The sequence below is a fragment of the Pezoporus occidentalis genome, unplaced genomic scaffold, assembly GCF_034315485.1.
Source record: "Pezoporus occidentalis ecotype Australia unplaced genomic scaffold, CSIRO_AGI_Poc_V1 ctg46, whole genome shotgun sequence".
NCBI lineage: Eukaryota > Metazoa > Chordata > Aves > Psittaciformes > Psittacidae > Pezoporus > Pezoporus occidentalis.
In genome coordinates, this window is record NW_026915791.1 from 2005965 (window position 1) to 2027224 (window position 21260).

General features: G+C 40.5%; 1 protein-coding gene across 6 annotated transcripts in view; it reads right to left on the reverse strand.

The window, feature by feature from the left end:
* Positions 1 to 21260, reverse strand: part of FANCM (FA complementation group M) — a 73612-nt gene that overhangs the window by 556 nt on the left and 51796 nt on the right. For 2 of the 6 annotated variants that reach the window (XM_062635618.1, XM_062635616.1), the window contains exons 14-23: positions 13752 to 15687; positions 11349 to 11428; positions 11172 to 11237; positions 10521 to 10655; positions 6896 to 7052; positions 5805 to 5911; positions 3839 to 4399; positions 2797 to 3181; positions 1002 to 1293; positions 270 to 526 (exon numbers count right to left, since the gene is read on the reverse strand). In XM_062635618.1, coding sequence (XP_062491602.1) covers positions 379 to 526; positions 1002 to 1293; positions 2797 to 3181; positions 3839 to 4399; positions 5805 to 5911; positions 6896 to 7052; positions 10521 to 10655; positions 11172 to 11237; positions 11349 to 11428; positions 13752 to 15687 — 3867 coding nt within the window. In that variant the 3' untranslated portion in view covers positions 270 to 378. Of the gene's footprint in view, positions 1 to 269; positions 527 to 1001; positions 1294 to 2796; positions 3182 to 3838; positions 4400 to 5804; positions 5912 to 6895; positions 7053 to 10520; positions 10656 to 11171; positions 11238 to 11348; positions 11429 to 13751; positions 15688 to 19886; positions 19962 to 21260 lie in introns of those variants that run through there. The other 4 variants (XM_062635617.1, XR_009967944.1, XM_062635619.1 and 1 more) reach the window with 4 other exon arrangements.

Consider the following 21260-nt stretch of genomic DNA (forward strand, 5'->3'; position numbering starts at 1 on the left):
CCAAACGTGATACGAAGACAGAAAACTGTTCCTTTGCTAGGCAGCCACAGTGTGGCAACAAACTGCTGCCTGTCCCACAGCAGCCAGGCTTCACCTGGGGTGTCTACTTCGATCACCACAGTTATTTTAAAAGGAGTTTTGGAGTGATCAGACCCAGATCTGCTCAGAGCCATGTGTGTGGCACAGCTGGCAAGGGTGGGAGGCAGATGGGACACAGCCTTCCATGAAGTAACAATCAGAAGGGGAAGTAGCATGCCAAAAGCCCCCCCTCATTGTTCTGCAAGGATTTATTTACATATTTTACAGTAAATCTGAACTCAGTAAAGTGCAATAAAAAAATAAATGGCCTGGGGCTCCAGAAGGCAACTTTCATTCCCCTCAGCTCCTGGCAGCTGCACCACTTTTCCCTTTGGCACAGAGGTTCTCTGGTAGCATCTGCATGTCAAAACCACAGCGGAGGTAGCGGTAGATCTCCTCGGCCTTCTGCAGGCTGACCTGAGCAGCAGTGGCGATGTCGATGGGAGAGCTGTAAGACACCACAGCAGGACATCTCACCTGTGGCTCTGGTGAGCAGCAGGGCATGCCTGGACAAAAGGGGAAACTGCCAGTGGGGAAGAAGCACCCACTGTGAAGAGAGCAGCAGGAATGCTGTGTGCTGCTGGCAGTCACCTCTCCCTGCATTTCTGAGGACTGTGAGCACACCAGGCTAAGGAAGCCAAAGAAAGCTGCAGTGAAAACAGGGAATGCCAGGAAGGGAGAAAGGAAAAGGTACAGCAGTAGGAGGGATAGTGGAAGCACAGCCCAATCCACTTGGCTCAAAGAGACAGAAAAATGCATAAAGAGCAGGACTGATGCAGGGACAGGAAAACTAGGAGCTCTGGTAGCAACAGAAACATGCAGAAAGAATCCACCTGAACAACTACACTAGCAGGAGGCCCTGGAGGAGAGAGGAGTGAAGAGGAAGTGAGGCCTCAGCACCTGGTGTACATTGTGGCTGTTACCTGTTGGCCATCTTCTTCACGGAGTCAAAGTAATGGCACATATTGAGAGCAGCAGGGTAGCTGAGGTTGGGAATGCTCAAGTAGAAGTTAAGCATTTCCTTTTTGTGACCCTCCAGCTCCACTGGCACACGAATGGCAGCATGTTTCCTTTGCTCCACCAAAGCCAGGTCTTTCAGCAAACTGGCAGTTTCCTCTTGGCAAGAGCTAAAAAGAATTCGGATGCCAGCCTGGACAAAGGCTGAGAGCATGCTGTCATAGTACTGCGTCCTCTGGAAAAATCGGGAGGTTTCTCCTGCAGAGTAAAAATACAAAAAAACTCAGATTTAAAGGCTAAATTACTGTGAAAAAAAAGAACACGAATTACTTGCAAAGCAAAACGGCTCAAAGATCCCCTGCTTTGAGAACTCACAACCAAAAACAAGATGAGGAAAAACATCTCAATGAAGCAGGAGGGAGCAAAGAGCAGAATTTATTCAGTCTACCTGAATAGAGTACGTAAAGGTACTCTTAAAGGTTGAGTTTAGGAAGTAATACTGAAATTGCAAATTAAATGCCATTAGGAGAAACACATGATAGGTGACTGACCAAGTCAGAAGAGGTTTGGTAAAGCTACAAACATAAGAATGCACTTGAACACTGTCAATAACAAACCAGCAGCGCTCTGGAAACTGTGTCATGATAAAAACTGGGCACAACCAATGAAAATGGATAAGACCCCCAGCAATGGGGAAATAAAGCAGATCAAGGGCTCATCTCCAACCCCTCTGAGAAGCTACACCACCAATTCTATCACTGTTTTCATATGTGAACTAGTGATAAATTGAAATTGGATTTATGTCACTAAACCAGAGCTGCATCCACAACAATGTGATTTCAAGTAGTGGAGTTTTACTCCACTAGAACATCTGTAATTTAATTGGCGCTGTGAGCTCTAGTTCCCTCTTCTGCAAAGCAGGTGCAAGCAAGGCACCTCAGTTATCTTCTACATGGCACTGAGAACAGCAGTGTTAGTAAAATGGTTTGATTCATAATTCGGATTTTAGGATTAAAACAAAGGGCTTGTCCAAACTATACAAATTCAAGAAACAGTCTTGAATTTTCCACAAATGTTTAACCAAGACAGGAAGTGCCTTTGTAACTCTGTTCTGGGCCTTGTGATGCAAGGGGATAGCTCAGCTGCAGCCTTCCCAAAGTAACTCCTTGTAGGAGTGCTGCTCTTTTCTTTTAAAAACTGATTTCATTCAGCTGATTGCCTTTCGCTTGTCCAAGCAGCAGCCAGCATGTGGTTTGGTGTCTCCGATTTGGAGGTAGGGTTATTACACGGTGTGTAGGTGGTGTGCCCAGACCAGCTGTCATTCTTACTGGGTCTGGACTGTGAGAATGTTCCTTTTCAGTGTGACAGAGAACTCACTTTTCTTGAGTCCGCTATTATTTTAGGACACAGCATGGAAAAAAACTGCTTGTTCCTTTATTCTGCTGTTCTCACCTTGGCTGAAATCTGTCTTGAAGTTGGGGGTTTTTGGACTTATTAATATGGTCAGAATTAACTTGCTTTTCCCTGCCTCAGAACTGGTAAGCAACATATCCGGCTGGATCCAGTGTGCCTCTATTAAATAGCCCTCAGAAGCAAAATGAATTTTAATCTTCAGCTGGTGATCTTATTAATTTAATGCTGCTACAGAGACTACAGTACAGGGTTTCAATCTGCTTTCTTCCTGTGCAATACACAAAGCCAGTGTAGCCAGTGCAAGGTTTGAGCAGACACTGGTGCATCCCCTACCCTTGGAACACCTACCTGGTTTTATCCTGTCCGTTTCCACAACCACACACGTTCTCTCAAACATGCTCTGCAGGCGCTGGATCCTCTGGGTGACTTTAGTCCTGTTCATAGAGTTCAGTAATTCTGACAGAAACATCCTTTCCACTGCCATGCGGTTGCTCACAATGTAATCGCTGCTGCTCAGAGTGCAAACCTGCACCTTCACAGCATGAACTGCCTTCAAGGAGGAAATCACCTCTGCTCCAGAGGAGATCTCACGACTATCTACCAGAACACAGAGTGAGGGCTTTTTCTCCAGAGGGTCTCGTGAAAACAGAGCTGTAGCTGAAGACGGGGTTTTGGAAGCAGAACAAGATGGAACTGAAGTGCTTCTACTGGCGTTCTTCAAAGAACTCGCCACCTGTAAATGATGCAAAACGCACTGTATTTCTCAGAAATCACATAAGCATAACTCCAAAGAACAACATGCCCATAAAGAAAATATGTTTTTCAAATACTGATGCTTAACGGTTTTTTCTTTTTAATCCAATTATTTGGATTAAAAAGCTTGAATGTCAAAAAAAGTCAGCTTGAATGACAAAAACATGCAGCCTTCACAGAGTCATAGAATCATTTAGGTTGGAAAAGACCTTTAAGATCAGTTCAACAAAACCTGAATCCTGTAAATAATAGAAGTCAGGCAGAAAAGTGTAAGAGGTCAGGAATCCAACCTCAGACTATGAAGGCTGTTCACTTAGGAGAGCAAGCAAGTATTTTATAACTACAAAACCCAAATAATTAGTGGACACTTTTTGCAATTTGGAATAGATCCATATTTCTCCATGATTTTTATTACTGACTACTAGGATACTCTCCAGGTCACCATGTGAGTACAAATGCTTCCTGTATCACAGAAAAGGGAGACTGTGCGAAGCAGTACAAGCAGCATAGTTCTGCTCCTTCACCACACTGCTGACAGCCCTCAGAACAGCAGTGCAATACGCCAGGGTCCCGCTAGGCTTGCTTCTTTAGAAAACATGAGGTGAGAGGAAGGCCCTTGCATTGAATTAACACCAACCTCACTGGAAGCCTGGAGATTCTCTTTCCCCAAAGCAGAGCTAGTGATGGCTGGTGAAAAACTCCTGACTTGATGGTCTGGGTGAAAATCCAGCAGTTCAGATACTGAAGCTTTCAAGCCAAGAAGCATCTTGCTTTTATCCTCTGTAGAATGATGAACAGTGCTTTCCTCAGCAATTTCTTTGTGCTGTGCAGAAAAGACTGAAGGAAATGACTTGGGTAACTTAGCCTTTTCCTGTTGTGCCCTGACACAGTCTGTTTTCATAGGCTTTTCATTGCTGACACTTGTTTCTTCCCCGCTAGAATCACTGAGAACAATAATTCGGGATAGTTTCTTCTTTTGCATTGGGGCTGAATAGTTCTCTTCCATCCTGGCCTGGTTTACTTTTTGTCTGCGTCGAGTGAGGTACTGTTTTCTTCCATTAGCAAAATTCTCATTGTTTAGGAGATCAAAATTAATGGACACTTCCTCCTCACTGGATTCACTTTTTTTGCAGGTTTCCTCTTCCTCCTCTACAACACAGAAACTATCTTCTGCATAAGCCTGGTCTTGCTCAGGAATCTGTGGGGATTAAAAACCCAAACCCAGTAAGTTTTGAAATACTGTAATGATTTTCCTCCTCCTCTCCATAAAGCACATTGTTTATACAATCCATAATGCACACAAGTACTGTGGAGCCTGGGGGCTTCCCCACCTCCCAAACACTCCCTTGCTCTGCAGTTCCTGAGCTACTTCCCAGAAGGGCTCAACATACCCTTAGCTGAGCCCAGAATGAGCATACACTCAGATTTTGATCAGGCCAAGGATTCATCACCAGAAACCTTTTAATTGTAATATTAATTGTAATATCACCAATGAAGCAAGACTTGCTCACTAGCACTAACACCAAACGAGCTGAATTACAGGAGTATCTCCTTCGCACATGTCTGCACAGGGGGAAGGACACTGAGCCACTGCTCCTGCGCAGGAAGGCTGAGAGAGCTGGGTTTGGTCAGCCTGGAGAAGAGAAGGCTCTGGGGAGACCTTACAGCAGCTTCCTAGTACGTAAAGGGGCTGACAAGAGAGATGAGAGGGGCTTTTCACATGGGCATATAGGAATAGGACAAGGGGGAATAGCTTTAAGATGAAAGAGGGGAGATTTTGATTAGATATTAGGAAGAAGTTCTTTGTTGTGAGGGTGGTGAGGCCCTGGCACAGGTTGCCCAGAGAAGCTGTGGCTGCCCCATCCCTGGCAGTGTTCAAGGCCAGGTTGGACAGGGCTTGGAGCAACCTGGTCTGGTGGAAGGCGTCCCTGCCCATGGCAGTGGGTTGGAACTGGATGGTTCCTTCCAACCCAAACCATTCTGTGTTATTCTATGATCTATTATTTCGGGAGCTAACTTTCTAATTGCTAGACAATTGTTATCTCTTGTCACTACTGCCTGTGTGGCATCAAGAGCACAGGGCAATCTTGTCATACAACCATGTAACATCCAAACTGTTACACCTCCATTTGGGGTTGCTTGTTTCACCAAACTAGGAAGTTGGGTGAGAGCCTCGAAACATCACATGCTGGGTCAGAGGCTTCATCCTTAGGATGTGGCAGTTGACGTCCTTTGTGACAGTGGAAGACAGTGGAGAGGGGGAGATACATTGCCAAACCTGGAAGGACTGTGCTGTCCCACACTGATCAACAATGATCACCTTCAGTGAAAAGACAACTAGGGACTGGGATGCTTTTGCTTCAGACTGAAGGACAGCCTCCCTCCAGCTGAAGAACAGGGTGTGCATGCTTCTATCAAAGCATCAGTGTCTGCACACATTAACTTAAAAACCAAAATGAAGTCAAAACCAAATGAAGTCTTGTGTTAGAACTTATTATTTATCAACTATAGGCTGCAAACTACACTTCAAAGTAGGATTAGAACCTAAATAGAGTCACACACCATAAGAATTTCACAAAGACAGATGTAATTTTGTTTCATACCTGTGAGAAAATCTCCATGGCATTGAATTCACGATGAACCATTTTGTATCTATTGCCAAGAGCTGGACTACGCACAGATTTCAGGTAAATTCCTTTCATCTCAAAGTCTGCATTAAAACAAGATGATAAAAGAGAATACAGTATTATTAAGGATACATCTTTAATTCATCATTATTACACTCTGTTTTCTATGTTAAGTAATTCCTTTATAGTCTCCCACAAACCTGGAGAATTTGCAATTCTCCAGACAACTCTTAAAATCCTAAAGTGAAGGACTAGGTCTAACCATGGTGCTGTCATGAGGACTGCCATGGAGAAGGTTTTCTCAGCAGGCAGACCCCGGGATGGCCATGGCAGGGACAAGAGTGATATCTGCCACAGGAAACCTCAGTCATTCAGTTTTCCACATTGCAAGTCTCTCCCAGAATAAACACAACTTATTTCAGAGACTGTATGGGAAAGGGATGAGTGTTTTGAAATCCACACAGGGTCTTACAGGGAACAATTCACAATTTCAGTGGAGGGAGGAATTTCTTAGCAACATCTGGGAATCTTAAACGGTAATAAGATGATTCCATCATGCAAATATCCCAAGGAAAGACAAGGTTCGTAACCACAGGGTAAGTAAAGCATCTCAGCCAGAAAGCAGCATTATCTTCTCAGCTCTGTCAGTACCAACACTGTAATGTTATCTATTGTTATTTCATACCATATTTTAGGTTTCTCTTTAACAGAACACCTGAGAGGCTCAGAAATTTCTACGTGAACTGGCAAATTATGTTCAGTATCAATGGCACAGGAGGGGGGGGTTGAGGTTTAGTGAGGGTGATCTCCTGCCCAACAATCCTCAAAGAACTGATTCCAGCCTGCCCAAAGCTATCACATAGTAGAGACTCCAGTGAAGAACTTACTACATAAGAAACCTATGAGAATAAAAGAAGACAAGGTACAAACATATAATGGAAAGCGTCTGATTTACCACAGCTGAGGAGGTTACTGCTAATTAGCTGACTGAATGTCTATGCCTATCACACACCACTTTCTAAGCAACACCCCTGATCTTAAAAGCATAAAGAGCTTTTCTCATTTACCATTTAACACTTGTGTGATTTCTACATCATCATTCAGGAACTGAACAAGTGAAGAGTTCAGCTCGTTCTCCGCATCATCAGTCTCATCAGAAGAAACACAGTCTGCATCCTGCTGGGACAGCTCAGCTTCTTCATCTAAAAACTGTCTTGCTGCAGTCTAAAAAAAGAAAAAAAAAAAATCAATTTTTAGTTAAAAGCTGGCTCCCAATTAACTAATATTGGCTGTGAGACCTCCGATTAAATCAGCTTATTACTTCACAGCATCAGCTGCTTCGATGCTCACAGATAATCAGGCTCCTGGGCTTTGAAAAGAGAATCCATAACTGGGAGAGCTGATGTAAAGAACATGAAGTTCTGTCCAACAAAGGACAGCACACAGACATCTGCCTACCAGTGCAGGAGGGTGAAGCTGGTTTCCATTTCAAAGCCCTGGCCAAAGGTAACCACCGTGTGCAGCACTGCCTGCTAGTTAACAGCACAGGCAGTTTACAAACGTAACACGTTGTAGCTGAGCTACTCCAAAATACTAATTTATTTTGTGACTTACAAGTGTAGTTTTACTTGTTTTATTTTCTTTCAAGAATCTGATTTGATTTTGAAGTGCTGCGTTACTTTGAACACAGGTCCTCTAAAAACTTCAGATACAGATTTCACACTGGTTTGCTCTTTTCTGTTTATGACTTGGGATTATTTCATAAATTCATAAAACAATGCAACTCATTGAAAAAATGCTTGTCTTTCAGGGAAGATGAGGCACTTCACATGTGAACTGCAGCCCAGGAGACAGGATATAAACCTTGGTACCTAATTCCATCAAAACCAGACAACAAAACGCTCAATAGAATGCACATGGAAACAAAACGAATTCAGGAAGATGTTTTGTTAGAGAGACTTTATATTCAGCTAACAAATTTTTCTCTTACGATTTCAGCTATAAAGTACTAAAATAAAACATGAAAAAGAAACCCCAAACCATTATGTATCCTAATTACTCCAAAGGAATAATTCTTTGCCTTCAAAATACTTTGAATAAAAAGCAAAGCTGTGAATTTTAGTTTAGTACATGGAAGACTGGTGTAAATTGTGCTACAGTGACACCTCTTATTTTCAGTTTTTCCAAGTTTTAATTATTTGCTTACACCAATTAACTAGCCTGAACGACAACCATTATTACTAACTCCTTTTCTAGAACAGTTTTGACTATTCTGAAACACACTGGAGGTCACCTGTTTACATGAAAGAACTCTCAATGTTATTGCCAATTAGTCTTAATCCTTCTTACTTGTGAAGGACTACAGAGGGGACAAACCCTGCAGTGTGAAAAGCCCTGTGGCACCAGAAAAGCACTGTGACACCAGAAACTGAGAGTCACGAGTATGATCACACCTGGGAAACAAGTTACCACATTCTTCTATTATTTATTGAAGCTCTGAATTCAGTGCCAGTCACTATTTTAGTCACCTTGGGCTTCTCATAATCTCTGTTATTTTAACTGCAGATCTCTCCTGCATTTACAACTCCATTACCTGAACTTCTGACAGAACACTGTAACTGGTGTTGGACTGATCAGAATGATTTTGATGTCTTGAACCTTCTGTGGATCTGGAATTCTGATATGTTCATCACTGTTGTTTAGGTAAGGCAATATGCCTTCATATATCATAAAGAAGAGATTCAGAGCAGCCCTGCAGAGAAGGACTTGGGGGTGTTGGTTGATGAGAAAATGAACATGGGCCGGCAGTGTGCACCTGCAGCCCAGAAAGCCAACCGTATCCTGGGCTGCATCAAAAGGAGAGTGACCAGCAGGTCGAAGGAGGTGATCCTACCCCTCTACTCTGCTCTCGTGATACCTCACCTGGAGTACTGTGTGCAGTTCTGGTGTCCTCAACATAAAAAGGACATGGAACTGTTGGAACAAGTCCAGAGGAGGGCCACGAGGATGATCAGGGGACTGAAGCACCTCCCGTATGAAGACAGGCTGAGGAAGTTGGGGCTGTTGAGCCTGGAGAAGAGAAGGCTGCATGGAGACCTCATAGCAGCCTTCAGTATCTGAAGGGGGCCTATAGGGATGCTGGGGAGCGACTCTTCATCAGGGACTGTAGTGAAAGGACAAGGGGTAACGGGTTAAAACTTAAACAGGGGAAGTTTAGATTGGATATAAGGAGGAAGTTCTTTCCTGTTAGGGTGGTGAGGCCCTGGAATGGGTTGCCCAGGGAGGTTGTGAATGCTCCATCCCTGGCAGTGTTCAAGACCAGGTTGGACGAGGCCTTGGGTGATATGATTTAGCGTGAGGTGTCCCTGCCCATGGCAGGGGGTTTGGAACTAGATGATCTAAAGGTCCTTTCCAACCCTAACCATTCTATGATTCTATGATCATCTTACCTAAACATCGGTATGCTTAGGTAAGATGATACATGAAGGCAGAGTAGAATTTTTTAAGTATACAAGGCTCTTTTTCCATGAACCTTTTGGTCTCACATTAAAAATACATTTAAATAAAATTGCAAAATGGACTTTTCATCTACCTCTTTCTTTGTATTCCAGAACATAAAATACTGATGCTATAGGGAAGTCTCCATAATGAAGATTAGCTTTAAAACATTAAAAATATCCAACATAATGTGCCCCAGAGCCCTGATTACGGTAATTTTTTGCCCAGCAGAACCACATCTATGCATATTTACGAGCTATTATAGGATTCTGTCCTACATCCTCTCCTGCATCCAGTCCTGTGTCAGTGACAGATTAAAGTGTAAAGCACTAAGTTAAGGTTTAAGCTTTGGGTCGAGGGACCATCTCTGTCTTAATGTATCCAAAGGTGAAAACCACTAGAGTAGGTGGCAAATCCATATGATTAAGTATCCTAATAGTCTAAATTCTGGTCAAGAACCTGAGCTTCCCGAGTTTGACTACTCTTTGAGTTCTACTTGCAATGTAGATTGTTATTTTGCTTTTGATTATTATGCAGATTCTTCTGAAAGTCAGGCAATGGATGTGAGGGTTAAGAGCCTTTGTCCAGTGTTTCAAGATTTCACATCAAATGTTTGTAAGAAGCTTGTGTAAAACAGCTCTGAGCCTTGATCCCCCTAAACAATGTCTTAAAACCAAACAACTGCCCAACTGCATGCCTACTATGATTCAGTTTTATCGTGAGATCCTACAAAGGCCATAAAATAGACAGAAGCTCCATTTTTTAGGCCATAAAATACATATGAACTCCAGAATGAGTCACCCAATGACATGTTAAATTCTCATCTTAAGTATCGCGAAATCAGTGCTCAACATTTCTGCCATTTTCATATTTTGTTTTGTTGTCTTTTTTTTTTTTTAAGTTTAAATATAGACAAATTAGAAAATATTTTCAATTAATTCTTGCAGTTCAGACATGAAGCAGAATTTCACTATGTCTCCTTCTGTCTCTTTTTTTGTTTTGGTCGGTAACATGAAGCGCTGCTTGTGTTCAAAGACCAATTCTTCTGACTTAGACTTTGTAACTTTGCCAACGTGCACATACCTCCACAGACATATATAAGACAACGTGTAGCCATTATCTACGTTGCAATTTAAACACAAACCACTTCAAATACAACCTTCAGCATATTAAGAGAGACTTAATGCCACAGACCTTGTTTGTGAAACTGCTCTTGACCTTTGGCCGTTTTGTACTTCTCAGATGGTTTTTGTTAGAGGCTGTGGAGTTATTTATGGTCCTGCTCAAGCTCTTGTGAAAATCCATGCTGTCATCACTGGACATGTCTGACTAGAGGAACATTTCACAAACACCTCAGTAAATAAAGACTAAAGCAAGCAATACTTTGATTACACAATCATCCTTTGACAACTGGGGGTTTTAAGCAATACCTAATTTTTAGGTGGCTGATCTGCTATGGCAAAATAATGCAATCATGCTAATCACCTTAATAAAGACAAAAGGAACAGAAAAAACAGGTTAATTGGAAGAAAAACCAGGTCAAATGTGACATGAATTGTTATTTTTTTTCCTCAAAGCTTTGCAGCAAAGGTTGCTTTACTGCTTTCCACAAATGGAGAGGCACAGCTCTCCTGCCTATAACAGTATTTCACTGCCAAAAACCACCTACAAAGTCATCTTTGGAGACCTTGAGAAAGAATTGAAGGAAGGCAAGCAATTACATTCTAATACTCATTAGGACAAATGGTATAAAATATTTTTATGAGAACACTTGCCTAGTGATTGAGAAAGTAAATGTTTAAATATATACTCCAGAAATGAGCCTGCATTACTTCTCACCCTTACCATGTTACGTGGGTGCCGACGTTTTCTCGCACAAATTGGTGATTCAAAGTCACTGTCATTCATAACCTGTGTAAACAGAAACAAGTACAATTGTAACGAGGGGTTTGGGTTTGGTGTTTGATTTGGCATCTTGCTTCTCTTTTTATTTTCTTTTTTTTTTCTTTTGCTAAGACTCACATCAGGAGACTTCAAAACATTCTTTTTTCTCCTGTTTTTCCTCTGGAAAACTATCTCTTCTTCACTCTCACTGCTGATTCCTACAGAAAAAAATAGTAAACAGCATTCACAAGAAAATGCATTGTTCAGAACGCAGTATTTCTATAACTGAGCAATCAAAATCAAAATCTGTCTCTCTTATAGGAGTACCTGCAAAGGAGATTACTTATTGATTTATGTGGCAAATATTGTTCTCTTTAGCCTTGGTAATCAAAATAAATAACCTCCAGCTGAGATATACAATAAATCCTACTTCCCTGGAAAGTCTCCAAGTGAAAGTGATTATCCAAGGCAGTACAAACACAGGAAAAGGTGTCTTGAAAATAAGAGCAAAAGCCCTTTAAAACTGAGTAAGAGTTGCACTTCTGGAAGCATTTTTTAACCCTTTTGAGTCCACTGAACAAGACCAGAGCTCACAGAAAAGTCCTCTTTCCAATTCCTTTTCAAATGACTGCAGCCTCTTTGGTTTTACAAAGGACTGCTTTTACAAAAGACAAGATCTTCCTTTGTGCACAATAAAGCTCCAGTTCTGATGGAGAGACCCCGGATTTGGTGCAATAGATACACTGCCTGTTTAACATCCTTCCCACCCCAAAGCAGGCTTGAGGCTACTTGCACCTACAGCATTCTGTCTTATTTTTCTGTTTCTTTAGGCGTATAGCAAGATAGGGAGGGAAAGAGAGCTGGTTCTGACTGAATCACTCAAAGTTTTAATTTCTTTAAGGAAAAGTACAAAATACCCAAACTTTTCACTTCTACAATAACATATATAAAAAATAGTAACTATAATAACTATCCATTTCAACAACATACATTGCCTGGAGAGGTTTTCAAGACCTGACTGCACCAAGCTCTCTAACTCAGTGCCTGCCAGGCCACACCTAGAATACTATGCTCAGTTTTGGTCCCTGCCCTGCCCCCCTATAAAAAAGATGCGGACAGGCTGGAGAGGGCCCAGAGAAGGGCCACAGAGATGTTCCAAGGACTGGGAAACTGTTTGAAGAAGGGCCAAGAGAGGTGGGCGTGTTCAGCTTAGAGAAAACAAGGCTCAGGGGAGATATGATCACTACATCCCAGTATTTAAAGGGTGGCTACAAAGAGGATGGAGACTTCCTTTTACAAGGAGCCATATGGAAAAGATGAGGGATAATGGGCACAGGTTAGTCCTGGGGAGATTCTACCTGGACACAAGAGAAAAATTTTTCACACTGAGAACAATCAGCCATTGGAATAATCTCCCTGGGGAAGCGGTGGATTCCCCAACACTGGATACTGTTAACATTTGACTGGACAGGGTGTTGGGACATCTAGTCTAGGTCATGCTTTGACAGAAAGGTTGTACCAGATTCCAGCCTTGAGGTTCCTTCCATCCTGGGGTTTTATGAAACAACCTGATCCAAGTTCACTATTAACCTTGCAACTCTAAAACAGCAATTTGTTTCTTTTTGTAGTTTCGGGGTTTTGTGTGGGTTTGTTTGTTTTAAATTTATTATTCTTGCTTATTAAATCAATTACAATTTTTAAATTCAGCAAACTAACATAGTCATTTGAAGGTGTGATGATGATTCAGGAAGAAAGGTGGCATTCAACAATCAATCAACTTCAGAAAATACATTATCAGACAAATTCAAAGAGAAGGAGAAGATGTTTTTACCACCAAAAGGACTGTTTCTGCTTTGCTTCAATGTCTAAGGACAATAACAAAGCCATTCAAAACACCTCTATGTGCCTTATGAATCAGACCAAGTACCATTATGTCTCAATTATTTTGAAAGCAATTCAAGTTTGTTAAGAGAGAAATACAACAAAGGGTGTGAATATGACCTGTAAGTGACCTACAAGTGAAGAATGACAGACACTTATATATTGGCAATACCTGAATATGTAATACTTTTTTTTTATGGTATGTTGGTCCTAAACCAGAGAAAGACAAAAGTGGGGGAGAAGAGGGAGGAAATAAAAATAGAATAGAGCCTACAAACAGTCAATATCTTTAAGACAATCCTGGAGTTATAATCAGAAAATTTTGAATACAAGTCAATTGTCAACAAAACAGAAATCAGTAGCTTCGACTCCTCAGGAACAATGATAGGAAAATATGAAGGCATGGATTTGGGGATCAGAGTACAACAGATCCAGGTGATTACAAATCAGACACTGAGAATATTAAGAAACGGCTTTAGAGGCAGCTAAAGTGGAAAGTCTCCCCACTGACCCAACTTCTTGTATTTAGAACAATTTACATTATTCCCTTTCCCTTTCATCCTTCCCACCTTAGTCATAAAACTAAATTGAGGATCCAAAAACTATTGGATTCTATTAATTTAAACATGAAGGTACTAACAGTACCCTTGAAATCCCTACCTTCAGCAGGAGACACATGTGAACTAGGAATGTTGGTGTGCTTGAGGTTTTCAGTTCTTCCCAAGTGGGAATGAAATGCATCCACAGCTGAACTCCCAAAGTTCTGCTTACATAGGCTTTTCTTTGCTTTATCTGTAAGAGGCCCCTCTGCAATTTCTTCCCTGGCACTAGAGAAGCCATTCAGAGGAATTCTTCTGTTAGCTTTAATATTCATAACCTTTCTACGTGGGGTAGAAAGTGCAGGAGCCGAAGCTTTGGGTGATGCACGTCTTTCACCTCCTGACTCCAGGAAAGGCACCACAGCAGAAGCACCCCCAGCTCCTTCTCTGCCATTCAAGCTCCTACTCTGGAATGGCAATGGTGTGGAAGCATCTCTTTTCTCGAGACCTTTGCAATCCCACTCTGGCGATGTCTCAAGTTTGGCGCTATCATTCAGTAGTTTGTTTTTCTCTTCAGTGGATTTAACATCTGTATGACTCCGTAAGGCACCATTCGATTTTCTGGTATTATCAGTATCTATATTTTCTTCAAACATTTGATTCTCACACTCTTCAATGGAAAATCCCAAATCAAAATTAACAGAAAATAGTTCTTGAGAACAGTCATAAAGATCATCGTTATTCAGAGTCTGCTCACTCACACTAACATCACCTAGCATTTCCATGGCTGTGGTTTTACTGCTTCTTGGCTGCTCCTCACAGGTTGTATCAGTGCTCCTGCAGCACACCTTGGAAGAAAACCACTTAGAGCCCTGCTCTGCAACTGGCCCAATAGCACTCTCACCTGAATCTGACCTGACTAAATGCTTATTGCTTGTAGAAAAACTTCTATTATTTGTGTCATAAAGGTGTTCATCTTCAAATAAATGTATACTCTTCTCTTCATCCACTACCACTTTTTGCTTGTCAAGTTCAATATCTTCTTTTTGAGCAAAATACTGATTCTCTTGAATTTCAGTGAATTCTTCGTTGTCAAATAGACTATGAAAGCTGTCATTCCAGTGAAGCTCCTCTTTGGCTTTAACAACAGTGGTCTCAGAAGATGACACAGTTTTTGAAAAACAGGTACTTAAAGAACCACACAATTCACTGGTGACCCTCTCTTCAGAATTTTCAAGGTGCAGCAGTGTATAATTAGCCTCTGAGGGTGCAGGGAAGACTTTGGACTGCAGTCTTGCTGAATAACTATCAGAAATAGCTTTTTGAAACGGACGTATTATTTCTTCATTTCTCACCTCATTTTCAAAATCATAAACTTTATTCAAAGAGGGAGGAGATTGTGATAAAAGCCTTTTCACATTGGAACATACTTGTTTTAACCAAGAAGGCTCCTCAAGTGGTCTCACAAGTGCAAATGAATCCACAAAGGATTCTGGAAGATAAAATAAGTTAGAGGACACAGGTGATTTCTCAGCTGTGAAGCTACTGTAACTCAGATCTGTGTGGTTTGTCTCCAGTGACCTACAAGCTTTATCTACAGTTTTGTTTTCATTCACTGCTGCACTGTCATCAATTACAGTACTGTCACTGTTGTCACATAGGTCAATAAATCCATTTAAGTCAAATGTCACCTCTAGTTCCCTTTCCTCCTGACTGCCCTGGTCAGCATTTTCAACCACAGCAAGCCTTCCTGCTGAGTAAGAAGCAGAAGTATTAGTATCTGTAGTTAACACAGGCACTTCCAGATTAGATCTGGAAGTTCCTTTTGGAGTCTTTGGCTTTGTTAATTTAAATGTGGTGAAGAATTCACTCTCATTATCATCTGTATCAGGTAAAAATGGTTTTACTTTTGATCTGTGTGCCACCTCTTTTCTAGATGAGCATGCCTTCTGATCAGATGTGGAGCTGGTCACGAAGGGATGATTTTTATTCCTTTGAACATTAACATCTTCAATATGTAAGTGAGGCTGAATCTCCAGTTCATAGTGGCAATCTCCCTGGTGACAAACACAGTATAATATTTACTGTAAGCAGATATGATATAGGCTTACAAGGAGTCATCATAACGATATTGAAAACAAGTGACAGGTTTTCTTACTCCTAAAGGTTATTAGAAAGGAGGGAGGAAAAAAAAAAAAATAGTGTTTTGGTTTTTATTTAAAGTCACAACTTGCAAATACAACATTTGCTGGCAGTAACTGCAAATCCATGCTTGGGTTGTGAAGCCTAAATATGTTTTAGAAAGACTGAAAGACACCATGTGTAAATAAAGATGGCTTTTAACAGAGCACCAACACACAATATTCAGTACTGGGCGACTGTGCCGTGCACAGACTTAAAATGCAATTCTCGGAACATTAACAGCAAGCAACTTCGCTAATGAAATGTGCAAGGTACTGTGTCCTCAGAGAGGATTTACCAGCTGTACTTCTGAGAGGACTAGCAAATAGAGGAAGGTGCTTTGAGCAGAAGAAACCCTTATTCAAGCACAAGTAAGCCTGGAGTTCTCCATTCTCTTTCTACTATCATGTCTAATTTGGCCATTGCCATTGATGGCCCATTAAGAACTTCTCACTTACATACTCTGAACTTATTTTTCTTCCCCATGCATGCTTATTAATCTTCTGTTCAAAACAACACTGACCTAGGCAACTAGCTCTTTTCAAAATACACTTGAAAAAAGCACAATAGACTTTGACATCATTCCCAGTTAGGTATCCATACAAGGACTGTCTGGATTGAAAAGATATTTATTTACTTATTGTCCTTCTCTCTTTCAAATTAAGATCTCAGAATGAAGGCATGCATTAGATAAAGCATACCATCCAGTATTAACAGTGTTTTTTCACTCTCAATAATAATAATAGTTAAACAAATTGCTATTTAAATTTGATCACTAACTTCATACATGCCACCAAAAGGATAATGAGCAGAATAAATAAGGAAGAATGTGTGTATAGGTTGTTTTGGGGTCAAAGATACAGCTGTTTCCAAGTCCCGTTTACAGCAATGACACTTGTGTCTCGGTGACAATGTGTGCAGTCTGTGTGTGATCAGCACCAGAGTTGCCCAGCAGGGGAAGGAAGTTCAGCTGCTAGAGACTCATCTTTAAAGGGCTCTCAAACACCTACTCCATATGTCACTACAGAAGATGCTACTCACCTGCTACATACTTAGTGCCTATGCTTAGGCTATCCATTTATAAATGCATCCAAAGTAACTAAAAGTAAAGATTTTTAAAAGAGAGATCTCCAAGGAGATCCTCACAGTATACCAGCTGACTTATAAGAAGTCTGAAAACCAAAATAGCAAAGAAAATGCTATAAGAGCTTAAAGGATGAGTTCTATACATGTGGTTTCTAAATAGTTAGTTTCCCTCATGCTCAGTCAAAATACAGCATCAAGATAGGAAGGCTTTGGAGGAAATAAAAGAGGAGTAACCAATAATAACCAACACAACTTGGTCTAATTAACTTCACAAATGTAATCTGAGGAGATTACACATTTGGTTGACAGGATAACGGCATTAATAATGATATGTAAGTAAGTACTGAATGCTGTGCAACATTTCAATTAAAGCATGCAAGCACTGTAAGAACACTATATATATTAAATGGATTAAAGACTGATTAGCTGTCAAACCACTAAACCTTATAAAAAGAGAGAAGGTGATGTTCTTGCCCACCCAATACTTTTAAGAGATGCACTGCAGATTATTCATGGCCCTAAATTGTTCTGCATTTTTTTAAGTAATCCAACATAAAGCAACACAGAACTCATCAAACATGAAGGAAAAGAAGAGGGTTTTGAGTACATAAAAGGACAATTCAAATCACAACTGGACCAGAGGCAAAGCAGATAAGAGCAAATCTTATGCTGGGCCTCCCAACATAAAAAGGACATGGACCTGTTGCAGCAAGACCTGAGGGGGCCATGAAGATGGCTGGAGCACCTTTCCTATGGAGACAGGCTAAGAGAGCTGGGGTTGTTCAGCCTGGAGAAGAGAGAGCCCTGGGGAGAACTTAGAGCAGCTTCCAGTGCCTAAAGGGGATAAGAAGAAAGATGGAGAGCAGCTTTTGACAAGGACATGCAGGGATAGGACAAGGGGGAATGGCTTTAAACTGACAGAGGGGAGATTTACATTAGATATCAGGAACAAGACAGATTTCTTTAAAGAGACCAGCAAGAAAAAAAACACCATTGAGGTGCTCTCATGCAGACCATCCTCCAGCTTTCTGACAAGCCTTCAGAAAGTCCCTGCCAAAACCTTTAAAGAAACTTAGAGAGAGCAAAACAGGAAATTTTTTTTCATGGATAAATAAATGAGTACAACACAGAAAACAGGAGGAACGAGGAGTTCTTCCACTGAAGAATTTCATTAGGCCACTGTATATACCCATGATTACGTTCTAACTTGACAGGGGAAAAGAAAAACAAAAGTCTAGTAGAGCTGCTGTGTGTCAGGACAACAGTCCAGAAGACAAATTTAGCATCTAGGACGAACTCCAGTAACCTGATTTCAAGCTTACATGGAGTTACATAACTGTTCTAGTTCAACTTAGTCATTCAACATACTTTCTCCCAAACAAAATACTTTCTCCCAGTGAGCTTAGTTAATACTGATAGAGTGAAAGGTCAGAATTATAATTATCACATTTTAGCCTGAATGTTACAACTTGCAGAATCTTACATTTCCTGATCAGCTCTTCTATAGCCTAGCAAGCTCCAGTGTGTACCAGCTACTCAGCAACTAGGTCATGCAAGAATAGAAAAACAGGCATCTCTTATGGTACTAAATCAATGACCTTGCTTAGAATTACTGTTCAGCTTAAAAAGCAATAGGGTTTTTTAGTATCAAAAAATAAAAATGAAAAAGTAAACAAGATATTAAAATTTTTATTTTGAATATATTAATATACATATAAGTACACACATACAGAAGCATATTCTGTTTTCAAGCATTTTAAATTAAGGCATCTACCAAAATTAAAATTAACCTCTCTCCTCATAAGCTGCTTTGCATGTACATTTTCTAATGAGATTCAGATGTCTGCCAAAACCCTGGTGATTTTGCTATTTAGAAATGAAAAGCTAAGTCTATAAACACATACAATAGAGATTTTTAACAATTAGAATTTCTTTACTTGAAAGCTTGATTGAAATGGAGGTAAAACTGCTGAGCCTCAAATATTCACAGCCATGACCATTCTCCCCTACTCCCCACAAATGCTTTTTTAATGTTTACAAATATGTCCTAGGCTATAACCATTGCTTTTAATATACTGGATACATTAACACATACTTGCTAAGGAAGCTAAGCTGCACTTCAACTGCATTGGAAGACTTCTGGAGGATAGAGAAATCGAAGTGTGCAGTCCTCCTCCAGCTCCTCTCACTCCTACAAAGAGAGCTTCTGCCTTTGGAGGAATCTTGCTCACTTGCCTACAAACTGGGTTGTAGGCACTAAAGTACTGTGTTCCTCTGTGAAGTGGTTTAACATCAAAGTATGCACTACAAAGTATTTATCAGTGCCCAGTAATAAGACTGAAGCACAAGAATGCAAGATGACAAACACAGCTGCTGGACACAGGCTGCTTTAACCCAGCATGTTTCATCTGACCAAGAATTGAGAAAAGCATAGAAATAAAGAAAAGACAGAACTCTCCCTCCCCAAAACACATCCCTGTGCCCACCTAGGCCACTTCATGTGAACTTACACTGGCTAGACATTTCATCTACACCAATAACTGTAAGAGCAATGGATGAGCTTTCACTATACACAAGATACGGGCATACAACATATTGTGGATCTCATACAATGCTTTCTGCTTTATTTTATATTCCTTTCTTACTGACTTCTGAAATTCTAATCAATTTTTTGAGCAACAGTGATCACTAATGTTTGCACAGAAGTACCTAGAACAACTTTTTCCTGGCTAAGGCAGCTTTCTCCTTCCTTCAACTTTGAACTTACTGGGACAGAATTTAATTCACCAGCTTTTTAGATCTTGCTCACAGGCTATTTCTTTAGAAAATTTTGTCATTCTTTATGACCATCTTTTACTATCAAAATAATTTTCCATTCCTGTAAAAATTAATACTTCTCCAAACCACTTACAAACAGGTTAAACATTTTGATGCTTATGTGATTTCACTGCTTACCTACCAGCCATCTGAGTACAGGTCACTGTTTATACCTTTCAGGAATGGGTTAATGAATAGAATAATCCATCCATCCTATTCCATGATGGCTTAGTTTCCAGAAGATACTCTAGGGGAAGGACGACTGTCAAAAACCTTTTTTGGAAGTTCAAGTGCATTCTATAGATGACATTCCAAAATGTGTGGAGCTGATTCACAAAAGAAGTTTAAGGGTCACAGAAACCACAATTTCCATCTACAAAAGCTGTGATATTTCTCTTCCTAACACATCACATTATTGATGTACCTACTAATTATATTGCTTTTTTGCTTTCAGGCAGTTTGCCTGGAATGAATCACAAACACTCTCATGCAGCCACCCAACACCTTTCTTCAACCCCCAAGTCAGCGTCTGATACCGCGTACTCCTGACACCCAGGCTGATCTACGCAGCTGACAACTCTTGAAGAACCACCATCTGCTCCTGCCTAGCAGCAACTGGCTACTATTCCTCTATCTGCTTGTTCTTACCCTGCTGATGCTCTAAAATTTGAGAGAGTGTCTGACTATAGCAAACAGCTACACAACAAAAACACTCGAAAGATCCCTGAAGATTTATTAGCAAAACATGGGCTATGTACCCCAGTAATTACAAGAATGGCAGTCATTAAAGAGGCTAGAATGTTATAATGTAAGGAGTGCTTGTTCAAGAACATCTGAAGTGTCAGAAAATAAATTAATCTATGGTTTAGTAACTGCTTATTTTACAAAAATTCCCGGATAGAAGTGATAGCTAGTGAGTACTAGAGGTGTCCAACCTGGTAACTGCAGATTATTCCGTTATTTGACATTACAGATAAGTGAAAGCTGACATTTCCTATTTGACTTCCTTAGCTTTGGATGTCCCCATGCTAAGGGTTATAAAAATGTACAGAAGGAGGAGGGAACCCACCACATTACAGAGAGATATAGAGCAAGAACCTGGGTACCACTATGTAATTTCCATGAAAATACGGACAGCAAAACATCCCTGAATCCCAGTGACTATTTCTTAAACTTACTGCATTTCCATGCCAATACTAAAAATACAAGCAGTAACAGCTAGATCCAAGCAGATAGCAGGACTGCTGCACCTAAAAGCAGTTTTTCAACTACAGTAACAGTTCAGTGTTCTAAATAAACATGATTGCCACCAATGCATTATTATTATAATATTAAAAACAATTTTAAAATACTATCCCTCTCTCAAAACATAAAGACATATGGTGTAGGGTAGCTCCTGCAAGAGTTCCAAGACTATAAAATGCTGGCTTATACATGGTACCCTTATTGTAAAATCTTTGCCAAATCAGTCTTCTGTAAAAGCTTAAAAGAACAACCAGCCCATTATTCTCATCCACAAATATGTTGATGCTTTGTGAAAAGCAGC